Consider the following 15,192-nt stretch of genomic DNA (forward strand, 5'->3'; position numbering starts at 1 on the left):
ACAATCTTGAGTCAGGCAGGGTGGATGCAGAGTGGTTGATATAGACAATAGGGGAACAGTGTCAACTGGGGTTCATGGAACCGGAAGAGATACTGCTGGGGGTAGCTGTGTGCTGGGAAACGGGCTCTCTGAATAGAAGGAAAAAGAAAGAATAGCCCTGATTTGCAGTGTTTGCCAATTTCCTTGGTGTAGATACCTCCCCACGGTTAATTTCAAGCTATCAAGATGATGTCATTGGCTATGGACTGGGGAAGGAATGTATAAAATGTCCCCTTGCTAGCCTATTCTGGCTTATCATTGCTTACGGCAGCAGGGAGACAGTCTAGCAAAGTCAGTGTAGACAATGAAGGGGCAGTGTGGGTATTGCTGTGAGGAGCCAGTGTAGGCAATAGTCAGGAAGGGAGTGCAGAATCTGGCTCAGAGGGCCAATGTAGACAACACTCAGGGATAGTGTAGACAGGGCCCTAGAGAAGCCAGTGTGTGGGGGAGAAGTTGGGATGGGTGGGCGAAACGGGTGAAGGGGATTAAGAGGCATCAAAATCTCAATCATCGTATAAATTAGTCATGGGGATGAAAGTACAGCATAAAGAATATAGTCAGTAATTCTGTAACATCTTTCTATGTTGACAGACAGTAACTACACTAGAGCATCTAATAATGTAGGTAACTGTTGAATCGCTGTTAAATACTTAAAGCCAATATAATATTGTATGTCAAACTATACTTCAATGATAAATAAATAAATAAATAAGTAAAGAGAAGCCAGCAGTGTTGGAGTGTGGCCCCATTTTGATGCACTCACAGCGCACTGAGAGGAACAGAGGCAGCAGGGCCGGCTCCTCAAAGCTCTCGTGCTCCACTTTGCAGGTGACCTTGACACCATCTGCTCGGCCCAAGGGCACCAAGGTGAAGCGGCTGGTGACGGTGACTGTGCCAGGCAAGGGCCCTGACATCTGGCTCTCTTTGGCCTCCCCGTCCAGGGGTGACAGCCAGGAGATTCGGGGAGGTGGCCTGCCCCCTGTAGAGACACAGCGGGCCACGGGCACAGGTTCCAGGCTGAGTGTGACCTCCTGTGTTTCAGCGTGGTTCTGGGGCTGGGCTGGGGAGAGGAACAGAGCAGGAGTATTACTCTCCACCTACAGTCACTCAACAAACACCACAGCAGTGGAGTTGAGCAGTTAAGCCCCAACTGCCTGGGTTCAAATCCCAGCTCTGCTACTTAACAGCTGCAAGGTTGTGGGCCAGTCATTTCCCAATCCTATGCCTCAGTTTCCTCTTTTGAAAAGTGGGGATAATAAAAGTACTCACCCCAAAGGATTGTTGATTGTATTAAATAAACTGATATGTAAAGCACTTCAGATAGCACCTGGCATTTACTGTGCTACTTAAGTGTTAGCCATCATATTATATTGTGTGTTCTGCTCTACTAGAAAAGCAGATAGTGTCCAAATGCCTGGAAAAGGCAGAGATTTAGACAAGCCAAAGCAGAATAATGTGGTTGAAAGGTTCAGCTGCAAAGGCCTCCTACTTCTTTTCTTATAATCACCATTAAACTGTGGTGCCAGAAGTGGGATAAAACATGGAGATCCCCAAAGTTGGCGATATTTTGCCCATCACCCATCCTCCTGGAAAACACGGAAAGATATTAGGAGGGGAGAAAAAAACCTCTCTGAGGAATAATGACACCAAGGCACAGTTACGGGTTGCGTTCTGGAACTCTCCATCTGCAGACCTCCTGAGCTTCTTAACGTGGCATAGCCCTCCTCTCCTTCCCCCTTCTCCTTGGACTGCCACAGAGCCTCCAATGGGACTCCCACATCCTCCCTGGTCACCCTCCCATCTGTCCTCTGATGGCTCCAGGCACCTACCCTACCCTCAGTTCCTGCTCCTGCCCGCTGCAGGGTCTTGGCCACCTTGGGCTGGAAGTGCTGTGGCTCCCTTCTCCAGATTCCAGCCTCACTTCCTTGGGGGAACCTCGCTGGTGTCTGACTCCCCATTAGTGGCACTTGCATCACCCGCTCCCCACCGAAGCAGAGGCCTGGCTGTCCTGTTCTGTGCTTCTGCCCCAGTAAATGCCTGATGTGTCATTATGGTTCTCTATGGAGCTCTTGAACAGAACAAATGGTTGTACAGGCAGAGAGACCTTTGCGAGGGGTGGGCAGAAGCTGGGCTTCGAGTTATGCAAAACAGCTGTGGTGTCAGGCTCCTTGGAAAAGGAAGCCTTCACCCTGGATGGTGCAACACAGACTTCTCAAACTCTCTGGGGCTGAGAGGGGGAGGATAAAGTATCCACAGTGACGTGGCTTCTGGGAAGTTGCCGGGCAAGGTGGGTTCCCGGGGGCATGCCAAGATTTACAATAAGTAGCATCCTTCAGGGGAAAAAAAAAAGCCTTCCCTCCAACTTCAACCTTCTTCGTTTTGCTAAGTGGCTGTGCTGGTCACCCTTCTGCTGGAGTCAGAAGGCCGGGAGTCTTTCCTGATCCCACCTCAATTCACAGACAAGCACTTGTTAGCTCCCAAAAGTGTCTTTGTTTTGCCCTGTCTCTCACCTGGTCGCCCCGCTCGTGCCCACCTTTGTGTACTCCTCTAAGGGGCCTCCCAGCAGCCGGTCATCCTATAATATAATTCTGACAGTCAGATCAGTGTGCTTCTGGGTTTGAACCCTTCAGTGGATCCACACAACGACCCTTCAGATGACATCGGCTGCTCTGTTTCTGCCTAGGAAGCCCATGCAAACCAGCCCTGCGAGTATCCTGCCTCAGTGACATTCGCCAAGCCCTTGCCACCAGCCTCCCTTCTGTTACTGGGACATGCCAAGGTCCTTCTTACCTCCCGGCTTTTGCACATGCTGTCCCCCCTGCTTGTGGACATGTGGCCATGAGTGGCTCCTTCTTACACCTCAGGACTTGACTAAGAAGCTTTTCCTGACCATTCTATCTAAATGAGGCCACTGGGTGCCTGCCTTTGAGCAATTACTACAACATCCTGGTGCTGTTTGTTTGGTTATTTGATTATGCTCTGGTGTTACCTCTAAAATAGTTCCCAATCTGACCTCTTCTTGCCACCCCCACTGCTCCCACCTTGGTCTGGTTGCCATCACCTCCTCTGTGGCCTCCCAGCTTCCACCCTCACCCCCCATATGCAGCCTCTTTCACAGAAGGAGCTGTGGACACCCAAGCCAGACCACACCCCTCTCCTGCTCAGAATTTCCCACAGCTCTTATTCTGTCAGGGTAAGAGCCAAAGTCCTCACACGGTCCACGTGGCCATCTGTGACCCGTGGACCCTATTACCCCTTGATCTCGTCCCGTCCTGCTTTGCCCATTCATGTGTCTTCAGCCACAGACTTCCCTGCTCTTCCTCAAATATTCCAGGGGCATCCTACCTCAGGGCCTTTGCACATGCCATTCCCTCTGCCTGGAACTCTCTTCCCTTAGGTAGACCTGAAGGGCACCCTCATCTCCTTCTAGTTTTTGCTCACATTTCACCAGACCTCCCTAGCCACAAGTGTAACCTGTCCTCTTCCAACTTGGCTCCGCCTATGACCACCTGATTCCCATTTTCCTTGTTTATGTTATTTGCTCTCTGGCATCCCCTTATTGGAGTGTAAGTCCCAGGAGGGCAGGAAGTTCTGCCGTACTCACTGCTTTATCCCTCAGGCCCAGAACAGTGCCTGGCACATAACAGGTGCTCAGTATTTATTTGCTGAATGCCTTGCTGCCCGCTGTATCCCCAACTTGCAGAACAGAGTGTGGCACACAGTAGGTGCTTAATGAATATTTGCCAATTGACTGAAGGCGATGGAGGAAGTCCATATTACAGCTGAAGCAGAGAGAGAAACAGATTGGCAAGGGCACTCTCCCAACTGAGCCCCCCAACATCGCCGCCCCGCACCCCACCCTGCTCACCTATGACTCTGAGTTGTGTCACCCCTCGGCCGGTGCCCTTGGGAAAGGTGGCAAACTCACAGGTGTAGTTACCCTCGTCCTCCACCATCACCCCCTGGAGGGCCAGCGTGGCGTCCCAGCGCCCCGTATTCGTGCCTTGCCCAGCCCCAGTGCTCTGCCCGGCAGTAACAAAGGACAGCCGCTCCTTGCCAGGCTGTAGGCTGGGGAAGCTGGAACCATATGCAGGATGGAAGACGGCCACACTCTGGCTGTTTCCAGCTGCGTCCAGGCGCAGCCACGTCACCTGCGAGACTTGGACTTCAGGTGATGGCAGCTGCAGGTGGCACGGCAGCTCCACAGTGCCCCCCAAGTGTCCCAGCACCTCCGGGGGCATGTGCACTTGCACATCCTGGGCTCCTGGGGAGAAAGGAAAGGGGGAGGTAAGTGGGGAAATGACCCAGACACCCCAAGACCAGGCAGAGAACCCAAGGGGAAATGCAGGCCCCGGTGCGATGCAGGAGAGGTCCTGATTCCAAAAAGGCCATGTAGAAAAGACATTTTGAGGAAACCTAGGGACATCTGAATTTGCACGAGGTTACATATTATTACAGAACTGTTACTTTTTTATTTTTTATTTTTATTATTTTATTTTTTTATTAAGGTATCACTGATATACACTCTTATGAAAGTTTCACATGAAAAACATTGTGGTTATTACATTCACCCATATTATCAAGCCCCCCTATACCCCATTGAAGTCACTGCCCATCAGTGTATAGTAAGATGCCACAGAGTCACTACTTGTCTTCTCTGTGCTACAGTCTTCCCCATGACCCCCCCACACCATGTGCACTAATCATAATGCCCCTCAATCCCCTTCTCCCTCCCTCCCCATTGGCCCTCTCCTCCCCTTTGGTAACCGCTAGTCCCTTCTTGGAGTCTGTGAGTCTGCTGCTGTTTTGTTCCTTCAGTTTTGCTTCATTGTTATACTCCACAAATGAGGGAAATCATTTGACACTTGTCTTTCTCCGCCTGGCTTATTTCATTGAGTATAATACCCTCAAGCTCCATCCATGTTGTTGCAAATGGTAGGATTTATTTTCTTCTTATGGCTGAATAGTATTCCATTGTGTATATGTATCACATCTTCTTTATCCATTCAGCTACTGATGGACACTTAGGTTGCGTCCATATCTTGGCTATTGTAAACAGTGCTGCAATAAACATAGGGGTGCATATGTCTTTTTAAATCTGAGAACTTGTTTTCTTTGGGTAAATTCCTAGGATTGGAATTCCCAGGTCAAGTGGTATTGCTATTTTTAGTTTTTTGAGGAACCTCTATATTGCTTCCACCATGGTGGTTGAACTAGCTTACATTCCCACCAGCAGTGTAGGAGGGTTCCCCTTTCTCCGCATCCTCGCCAGCATTTATTGTTCCTAGTCTTTTCAGTATTGGCCATCCTAACCGGTGTGAGGTGATATCTCGTTGTGATTTTAACTTGCATTTCCCTGGTGATTAGTGATGTGGAGCACTTTTTCATGTGCCTGTTGGCCACTGTTACTTATTCTCAGGTGTGATGATTAAATTGTGGTTAGGCAGCATTCCTTTTTCTTAGAAGATACAGGGTTGAAATGACACGCCTGCAACATACTCTCAAATAGTTGCCCAAAAAGAAAAAAAGAAGAAGGTAGAGAGAAAGGGATGAGGCTAATGTGACAAAATGCGCCCCACTCTCCGGTCTAGCGGGGATGGTGAGGAAGGTTCCTGGGCTATCCTTCCAGATTATCCCCGTATGTTTGAAACTTTCATTATAAAATGTCTGGAGGGAAAAAAGAATCCTCTGAAAAGAAATCAGTAATAACGAATGAAAAAGTTTATCGCCAAATAAATTTTTAAAAATTTAAAGTGTGAGGGAATAGTGTGCATTTTTTTCCACACAGTGATGTACTTTCCCCTTCCCCATTCTATAAAACCTTTCTTCTAAAATAATGCCCTCTTCGACTTTCTTTTAACAGCTTTGAGATATAATTCTCATTCACCCGTTCAAAGTGTACAATTCAATGGCTTTTCGTATATTTACCAGATTTGTGCATCTACCACCATACTCAGGTCAGATCAAATGTTTATAAGTGTCAAAAGAAACCCTGAACCCATTCCCCATCCCCCAGCCCCTGGCAACCACTCATCTCCTTTGTCGCCAGACTTTGCCGCTTCTGGACATTTCATACAAATGGAATCATGCAGTATGTGGCCTTCCGTGACTGGCCTGTCCCTGACCACCATGTTTTTAAGGTTCCTCCACGAAGTGGCCCAGATCAGCAGCGCTGCATTGCGCCACATTCCTTGTCATGGCTGAGTAACAGTCCCTTGGATGCACGGAGCACATTGTATCTATTCACCTGCTGATGGACATTTGGGTTGTTTCCGTTATTTGGCGATTATGAATAAAGCTATTATGGACCTTTGCATCTGACAGTTTGTGCTGGTGGACATTTTCATTTCTCAGCTTATCTTTAGTTTCTTTTAATAAAAACTGAAATAAAGAAGGCTGTGTCTGCTGTGCAAGGCCACACAGCATGCTCTTCTAGGACACAGACTGCCTGGGTGCGAATGCTGGCTGTGTGGTTTTGGGCAAGTCATTTAACCTCTCTGTGCCTCTGTTTACTCAGGTGGTAAATGAGAATAATCACAGGGATGTTGCAAGGATTAAAGCATGTTTGTAGGGCACTTAGTACAGGGCACAGGAAGCAGGAGATCAGTGCTCATTATATACACAGTCAGGTAAGAATAATTACAAGTGGCCCTTCACACTTAGCCTTGAGGCAAGGCCATGAACATGGGGCAAGTCCCGCTCAACTCACGCAGGAACCCAGGGACTTTTGGAGAGCAGTCATCAGTGAAGGTCATTATGTGACACATGTATCATCTCCTGGAATCCCCACACGTGTCCGCAACTCAATCCCCACGTGGACCACACTGGGAAATGGGACTTCCTCCTTCTGGAGGGGCCGCACTGCGAAGTGTCAAGTGCGGGACCCCCGAGCAGATAGCGATGGGCTTCCTGCTGGCTCTGTCTCTTTGCAGGTGGGTGACCTTGTTTCTGAGCCTAAATTCCTCCATCTATAAAATGGGGACATTCAAACTGCCCTGGGGTCCCTGGTGACAAACTCCTTCAAATGATTTTCTCCCATAAACCCTTTGCGGGGCCTGGCACGGGTGAGTCAAGCAGAAGTGGTCAGCAGAATGCTGCGGGCAAACCCCACTTCTCCCTCAAATTTGCTTTTGCCCACAGAGCGCTGTTCCAAATGAGAACCAGCAGTCACTAATTTACTAATCTACAGAAGGGTCTGGAGATTAAATGTCAAAATCCAGACAAAAATCAGGATCTGAGGCTTCTGCTTCTGGGGGGGCAACAGTTGGGTGAGGCTGAGGGAAGGCTGCCCCTGTCTCTCAGGGGCCGGGACCCTTCACCCACTGGCCTCCCAAGGCACTGTGTACAGGATGAGGGTCCCCAGGGCTCTGCCCCTCTCTAGCTGGGTGAGGAGGGAAGGCCGCTCTGTCAGGAGAGACCATCCAGGCCCCCGAGAGCGCCAGGGAGAGTCGGGTAGGGTGGCGCCGAGGAGAGAGCAAGTGGGGGCCCCTCAGGGCTCCTCAAGGAGACAGTGATTTGGCTGAAACCACAGAGGTCTGATGGGAAGGGGGACTGGGCAGAAATGGACCATCAGAGAAGAAAAAGGCCAGAGGGAACAATAAAAAGACGCAGAGGTTAAGACTGAGACAGGGTGTAGGAGAGGAGATGGACTCTTTGAGGCGGATTTAGACCTTGAAGGGACTTGGTGCTGGGGGTTGGGGAGGAACCTGAGAGCACCTGCCTTCCAGCCCGTCTTTCCCACTCCAGGCACGTCTAGGCAACAGACAGGTCCCGGAGGCTTTGTCTGTCTTGTTCCCTGCTGTATCTCCAGTCTACACCAGGGCCCAGCACATAGGAGGTGCTCAGTAAATACTACTGAATGAATCAGGCTCTGTGCTGGGTGTGGGTGCCACAGAAGTGGCAGGCTGAATCAAAGGCTTGCCCTCTAGGAGTTAACATGCTGGCGGGGGAGACAAATATTGCACAAATAGTCACCCCACGGATGCCAGGCAAACTGAAAGGGGTGGGGTGGGGGCAGAACCTGGAGCAGAGGCCTGCCTCACCTGAGGGAGGCCAGGAGGGCTTCCTGGAGGAGGATATCCATTCCTTTCCCAGGGAAGCAGAGCTCAGGCCCACGGACCCCCACCCCTTCTCTGGGCCCCTGAGTCCTTGGGGAATTCAGATTTCCTGTCCGAAGGAAGCCCTTGTGATTGCAAGGTGCGTGGGTCTCCTGAGGGAGGCTGCCCTCCATCCGGGGTGGCATCTCAGCACCTCCTTCAGAGGCTTAAAAAGCCCCACTTTTGGCTTCTTGTGGGGCAGACCCCTTGGGTACTTCTCTCACCCCCAGTACTCTGCCCTGAGGGCTGCACACTGAACTCTCTCTGGCGAGCTGGCCCATGCCCCCTCACCCTGCACCTCATTTCCTCTGCACAGCACTTGCTCCCGTCTTACACATTAGATTTTCAGAACCCCCTTGAGTGCCACATGGGCAGGGACGCTTCATTGTGTTTTGGACCCAGCTGTCTGCTCTGCATCAGCAGCAGAGACGGGCTCCTCATGGACGCTCAATATCTGCTAAATGAATGAGGTCCTAAAACCTCAAGGCTATAAGGTCCCCTTTCTAAGCTCAGGCCCTGCGGGGCTAATGTCCTTTTTCAGGCATTTCTACCTCAGTAAAAGGTTCAGGATGGAAGCTTTGGAGTCATCCCTGACCTTATCTCCCACACTCTCCCTTCCTGCCTGCTGCATCCACACTGGCTCCTCACTGCTCCTCCAACATGCCAGGGAAGTCCCACCTCAGGGCCTTTGCACTTGCCATTCCCTCTGCACGGAATGCTCTTCCCCACCTGTCCTCATGGCCCCTTCCCTCACTTCCTCCAGGTCTTTGCTCAGCATGGTGTTCCCTGACCATCTGAATGATATTAATAAGAACTCCTTTGACCCAGCTTTATCTTCCTCCTAGCATCTGATTTACCTTCCCCACTAGACATTCATGCTGGAAGGGCAAGGATCTTCACCTTGTTCCCTCCCAGAGCCTAGGACAGTGCCTGGCACATTGATTTGTAAATGTGTGGGATGAAGGAACGAGATGAAGATAGGGAACCAACGGTGCACTAGACCACACAGGCTGAGGTGTAGTTTGCACTTTTTTATGAGGGCACTGGGGAGCCATGGAGAGCTATATGCAGCAGGCAGGAATGGGGGTTAGATGTGTGATTTAGAAAGAGCCCTCAGAATGGAGTGGGGCAGGGACCCAGAACTGGGGACTGTGAGCATGCATGGAGAAGGAAGCAGATAGGAAGCATGTTCAGAAGGTGGGATGGTTGGGACATGCTGGCTGACAGGCTGTGGGGGCTGAGGACAAGGGTGTGGGCTGATGTCCAGATGTTTTGCATTTCAGGTGGAGGCAGGGGAGATGAAACCAGGAGGAAGGCTGGCTTGGAGTTACGACCTGAGTGTCCAGCACACTGCTGGGCAAGTGCCTATGCCCTGACCTTGGCCAGGGCTTGGCCGGCACCACAGTGGAGGAGTGTGTGGCCAAGGGAACACTAGCCTCCATCAGCATCCCTTGACAAAAGCCAGACTGGTGACGGCTTCGTGATGTGTCAGGTGGGTCTCCAGACACACGTGCCCTCTCTGTGGCCCAGGCCTGCAGGCTTTCTGAGGGAACTGCCCAGGGACTCATGTGAGCCCGTGGGGGAAACTCTGGGGAACAAGGACAGAGCCTGAGACCCCAAGATCTGGGGAAAGATAGATCAAGGCAGAGAGGAGGGTGCACAGCGACTTACAAAACCCTGGAGGAGGAGGCTGGGAGCCCGAACTCCTGGGTTCCTGTCTGGATGACTCCTCGGGGCTTAGCTCACCCCTCCAGACCTATTAACCACCGTGACCTCCTCTCCACTGCAGGGTGGGGTGAGACCAGAGCAGGCCCTTGAAGGTGGTTCAAGCCCTGGCCTCAGCTACCTCATTAATTAATTAACTGCATGAATCCCAGTGCCCACCCCCACTGCAGACACCTGGGAGCCAGTGGGGGAGTGAGCAGCAGCAGCCTCCAGGATGGGACTGTCTACCTGTGCCTGGCTTTCTGCGTCAGCCTCCCTGCCTCCCCCGTCTGCTCTCTGATGGTGGTCACCACTCAGCAACGGGAATCCCTCCCCTGCTTTCTGGGCTGAGATTTCCCTGCCTTTCCACAGGGCTCCCTTGTGAGGTGTGATATTTCTGGGAATCTCTGAGATGGCTCTAACTGGCTGAGCCCCTCAGAACAGCTCGCACATGGCACTGCCCAGTCCAGGGTTAACACTCAAGGCTTTTGTCTGACAGGCCCTATCCCTTTGATCTCGCATGTCTCGCTGCATCTGGTTCTTAGGACCCCAGTCTGCCCCTCTGCAACTCCAGCTCCTAGGGTGTCTGGTCTCTGCCCTTGTCTCTCAGAGTCTCTGTTACTCCCTGTGTCTCCCAGGAGTCCCTGGTCTCTACTCTGTGTCTCTCAGATTCTCTCTGTCTCACAACTTACTGAGATAGAACTCCCATCCCATTCACCATTGAAAGTGTACCAGTCAATGGGTCAGATCAGTATATTCCTGGACTTACGCATCCATCGCCCCATCAACCTTAGGACATTTGCACTAGCCCAAGAGAGCCTGCACCTGTAGCCATTCTCATTTCTCCTTCCTCGGCATCTCTGACATTTGAGGTTTCAGTCTTTCTGTGTCCTGGCCTCCCAGTCTCCAGAATCAGGCCCCCTGTGTCAGCTCCTGGGGCCACTAATCTCTTAAGGCTTCTATAAGAACTATAGAAATAAGAAGGAAATAAGTCTATTTCTCTCCAGGGGCTGTGGGTCTATGTCTCTGAATGGGGACCTCCCTGCCTCTGGGTGCCCCCCATCTCCCCATGTCTCTCCACATCTCTCACACACTTTCTGCCTGGGCCATTTTGCTGGGTCCCCTCTCCTTCCCCTCATGCTCCATTTCTCAGCATTGCTGGGAAATTAAAAATGTAACAGCATCCCCAGCAGGGGCGGGGGAGCTCCCTGTCCCTCCAATGTTCACCACCCACTGTGGCTCCCACCCCAACTGCTGGCCTCCCCAGGTCATGGCATGGCTGCGGTCTTTGGGGCTCCCTGCCTATCACCAAACCATTAAGTCTCTTTCCTTAGGCTGCTCCTGCCTTTATCTTGATGTCTCTGTCCTGCTCGCCCCACCCCTGCCCTGACTTTCTCTGTCCCACCTCAGTGTCTTTCTGCCCCACCCCGTGGCTCTTTCTTACCTAGGTTCCATCCCCGTGTCTCTGACCCCATCCCTAAACTTGTTGTGGACACCCTTCCTCTGTTTCTATCCTCACCATGTATCCCTCCCCCACTCCTGTCCTCAGTATGTGGGCAGACCCACCCCCACTTCTCCTCAGCCCGGTGCCTCTCCCCTAACAAGAAGAGACAGCAGGCCTCCAGTCCCCTCCTCTCCCCTCCCCCAACGACTACGGGGCTGGCGGCTGATGCGGATGAGCAGTGAAAGCTGTGGGGGGCTGAGGAGGAGAGCGGCCCAGTGGGAGGCCCAGTTAGGGCTCCCTCCCTCCGAGGGGGCCAAGGAGGGGGAGGCAGAGGAGTGGAGACAAGGAAACAGAGCTGGAGTGAAAGGGGAGAGAGGGGGCTGCCGGAGAGAGCACAGCCACAAGGACGGAGGGGCAGGACAGGGGCAGGCCCCCTGTCCCGGTGCTCAGGGCTTTTACATGGCATCAGTGGACCTCTGAATCCTCTCAGTGGCCCTGCAGGGAAGGGGTCACTATCTGTTTTACAGAGGCGGAAACAGAAGCTCAGAGGCACTTTCTGGAAGTCCATCCGGTGGAGTAGAGCCAAGAAAGGTTCTGAAGTCTGCAGTCAGCTTCCGGGACTGGCTGTGGACCCTGGGAAAGTGGCTTGCCCTTTCTAAGCCTCTGTTTCCTCATCTGCAAAATGGGAACAGGAACAGAATGTACCTCCTAGGCGACCTAGAGCCTTCCATGATATCATGCACCAAGTCAACACCTGGCTCAAGGTCAGGTGGATTCTGAGCATTACCCCAGAGGTGGCTGGTTCTGACCTCATCTCCCTATAGAGGCAGAGCATGAAAGAGGCAGTAGCCAGTTCCGGGTAGAGGCTGGGACACAACTCAGAAACATGCTGGGAAAAAGGAGGCCAGAGGGGTGATCGGGGTTCCCCCAAGATCCCCCTCACCTCTGTGGGTTTTCCTTTGGGAAATCCAAGGACCCCCAGCGTTCCAGCTGGGAACAAACAGCAGGTTCACCTGCGAGAGGCGGGGCCAGAGCCTCCTTCACCTGCTTCCTCCCAGCCCCTCCCTCCCCTGGGTGCTGCTCCCCACCCCAGTGGGGGCTGGGGAAACGGGAGGGGGCTGCCACACTGAGCAGAGGGACGGGCGGGGTATTAGGGCGGCGTCTCCTCGCGTCTACCTCCACCAGGGGCTCCGAGGACGAAGGCAAGACCAGAAGAAAGATAAGGTCTCGAAACCCGGGAGAAACCCAGGCCTCCGGAACTGGGAGCCCGGGGAGCTCCCGCCCCCGCCCCCCCCACACCCGTCGGTGCTCGGTGAAAGTGAAACCGGGAAAATTTCCCCAGGGACATTCCGGTCGACTGCTCACAGGGAAAGGGAAGGGTTCCAGTCTGCGATACTGGGCCTCCCATTCTACCTGGGACGCAGCCAACCAAGCCTCCAGCTTCCAGACTGCCTCCAGCCCTCGACTGCATCTAGAAACCCAGAGACAGAGTCCCTTGCCCACATTTTTATCTGGGTCTCAGAAGACATTTCAGGGCCCACAATAAAATCTGAAGCCGACCAGATAGGGTCTCTTGCCTCCCACTCCCCCACCCCCGCCAATTCTACCTGGGACCCAGGACACAGAGCCCCCACTCATAATCTAGAACCCCCAAGTTTGAGCTTTTCCTACCCCCAGTTTTACTAGGACCTCAGCAGACAGAGCCTGTGGCCTTCATTTTACCTGGGACCCAGGAGACAGAGCCCCCCAACCCCTTGTTTTCTGAAGTCAGAACCTTCAGCTCCCTGAGGCCCGGTACTGGAGCCCCTAGACCCCTCGCCCGGGGCGCCGAAACTCTCATCCCTGGCCCTCCCAGGAACCCAAAGACCAAGTCCCTGCCCTTCTTGAGGGCCGCGACATCTGGCCCCCAGCCCTCAATTCTCCCCGGACCTTGGACGCCCAACCCTGGACGCAGGAAAAATGGGGGTGGGTGGGGGGCGGCGGTTTGGCCTCATCATCGCGACCCTCCTGCTGGTGGGGAATACATTCCCCACATTTCTGAGGGGGAAAGCGGAGCCGGAAACCCGGAGCCGGGTTAACTGATGGGCGCGGGGTGGGGAAGGGGCGCGAAGGCCTCGTATTTAACCCTTTTGGCGTCAGAGTCTGAGGAAGGAGAAGCAGGTACACAGAAGTCCGGCGCAGGATGGGGAGTGGGATTAGGAAGAGGGACGGGGGTGAGAGGGACGCAGAGAGTGGGGTTTGTGGGGGTCAGGGCCGGTGGGGCCAGCCAGGAAGGGGGCATGAGAGAGCGGCTCCGTGGACTGGGGGTGTAGTGGGAAGGCGCTCAGGATCCCTCCTCTCGGAGGGCAGGGAAGGGGATGGGTCCGCGCGGCGGAGAGCGACGCCTGCGGTTTCTCACCGGCTTCCTGGAGCAGCAGCAGCAGCGGGAGCAGCAGCGGCGGCGGCGACGATCCCGACGACGGAAGGGCTGCGGCCCCGGCCATGGGGGGCCCGGGGTGGGACTGGGCACGGGCGGGGCCTGCGGGTCACTCAGCGCGTGCTGATCGGCTGGGCGGTCGAGCGGGTGCCTGAGAGGCTCCGGTCCCAGCCGGTTCCCGCCGCGCTCTGCTCCCCGAGCTGTCCTCTCGGGGCCGGGCTCTCCCTGCTCCGTGCCGGGGCCCCGAGCTACCTGGCAGTCCGGACCCGCTGACGTCACAGGACACACCCCTTCCCTCCCCCGGGCCGTGCGGACAAAGGACTCCGGCCACGCCCCCTCTGGGTATCCGCGCCCGCCCCTCCCGGCATTCTACACCTGCCGCTCCCCGGGATTCTCTGCGTGCGCCTTCCAGAAGTCTACGGTTCGCCCCTCCCCGAGAATGACCTCTCTCCCCTATCTCGGCGCTCCAGCCCCGCCCCTTTGGGGCTCCAGCCACGCCTCCTCTACGGCCGGGAGTTCCTCCCACGCCACGCCCCTTGCCCGCTGGGGACTCTTAAGTTCTGTCACGCCCACTTTAGAGTCACCGGTCGCCCCGCCCCAATAAGCCCCGCCCGAGTCGGCCACGCCCATCCTTTCTCCCTGTAATCTGTCCCGCCTCTTCCCAGAAGTTCGGTCCGGCCTGGTGTCAGCGCTGCCCAAAGTTCTAACCTGGCCCTCTTCAGCTTTACCTCGGGCCTCTCCTGAGACCTTACGTGAGGCACGTGTTTTCCTAGGCCCGCCCCTTCTGGGCTCCGCCCCCAGGCGGAGACCCCGCCCCCAGGCGGAGACACGCCCCCTCCCAGTCCCGGTACGGACTTACTAGGTCGTTTTCCTGGAGTCTGTCTCGATTCTGGGGCACCTCAGCGTTATCCCTGTCTATCTTTCATCTCTGCCTCGAACTGTGGGTCCCCGCATCATTTCTTTCTCGATTTCTGTCTCTCTTAGTGTCTCTGTGTGTCTCTATCTTTGAGTCTCCTCTGTCCCTGTATTTCGCTGCCTACGGGTCTTTTAGTCCTTACGTCTTGGTGTCGCTTTGTGTTTCTGGTCTCTGTCTGTCACATTCCTGTGTCACTTGGTCCCCGTGTCTCTTTCCATCCCTTTGACTCTGTGTCTGGGTCCCTCTCTCTCTCTCTCTCTCTCTGTACGTCTGTCTCTTTCAGCGTCTCTTGTTTCTCCTCGTGTCTCTGTCCCTGCCTCTGTTGTGTGTGTCTCCCTCCCTGTAGGCCCTTGTCCCCTCCTCTTCTGGTCCGCACCGCCTTCTTCCCGCCTCTTCCCGCCAGGGGGCAGCACAGACCGGCTCCCTTGCTGAGCTCCCCCTGCGGGGCTGGGCTAGGGTCGGGCCTACAGATTCCGCCGGTCCCTCCCCGTGTCCTTGTCCCACTTCTCCTATCTTCCCAGCCTCCTCTGGTCTTTGTGTCTCTGCCTCTGACTCGGCCCCTTTGTCCCTCCCTGGC

At 54.2% G+C, this 15,192-nt stretch overlaps 1 protein-coding gene across 1 annotated transcript in view; it reads right to left on the reverse strand.

Annotated features, from left to right (window-relative positions):
• Positions 1-14,087, reverse strand: part of NECTIN2 (nectin cell adhesion molecule 2) — a 28,338-nt gene extending 14,251 nt beyond the window's left edge. The window contains exons 1-3 of the mRNA XM_073226305.1: positions 13,682-14,087; positions 3,908-4,303; positions 803-1,099 (exon numbers count right to left, since the gene is read on the reverse strand). Coding sequence (XP_073082406.1) covers positions 803-1,099; positions 3,908-4,303; positions 13,682-13,766 — 778 coding nt within the window. The 5' untranslated portion in view covers positions 13,767-14,087. The remainder of the gene's footprint in view (positions 1-802; positions 1,100-3,907; positions 4,304-13,681) is intronic.
• Between the last annotated feature and the right edge of the window lie 1,105 nt (positions 14,088-15,192).

This window comes from Manis javanica, chromosome 17 (assembly GCF_040802235.1).
Source record: "Manis javanica isolate MJ-LG chromosome 17, MJ_LKY, whole genome shotgun sequence".
NCBI lineage: Eukaryota > Metazoa > Chordata > Mammalia > Pholidota > Manidae > Manis > Manis javanica.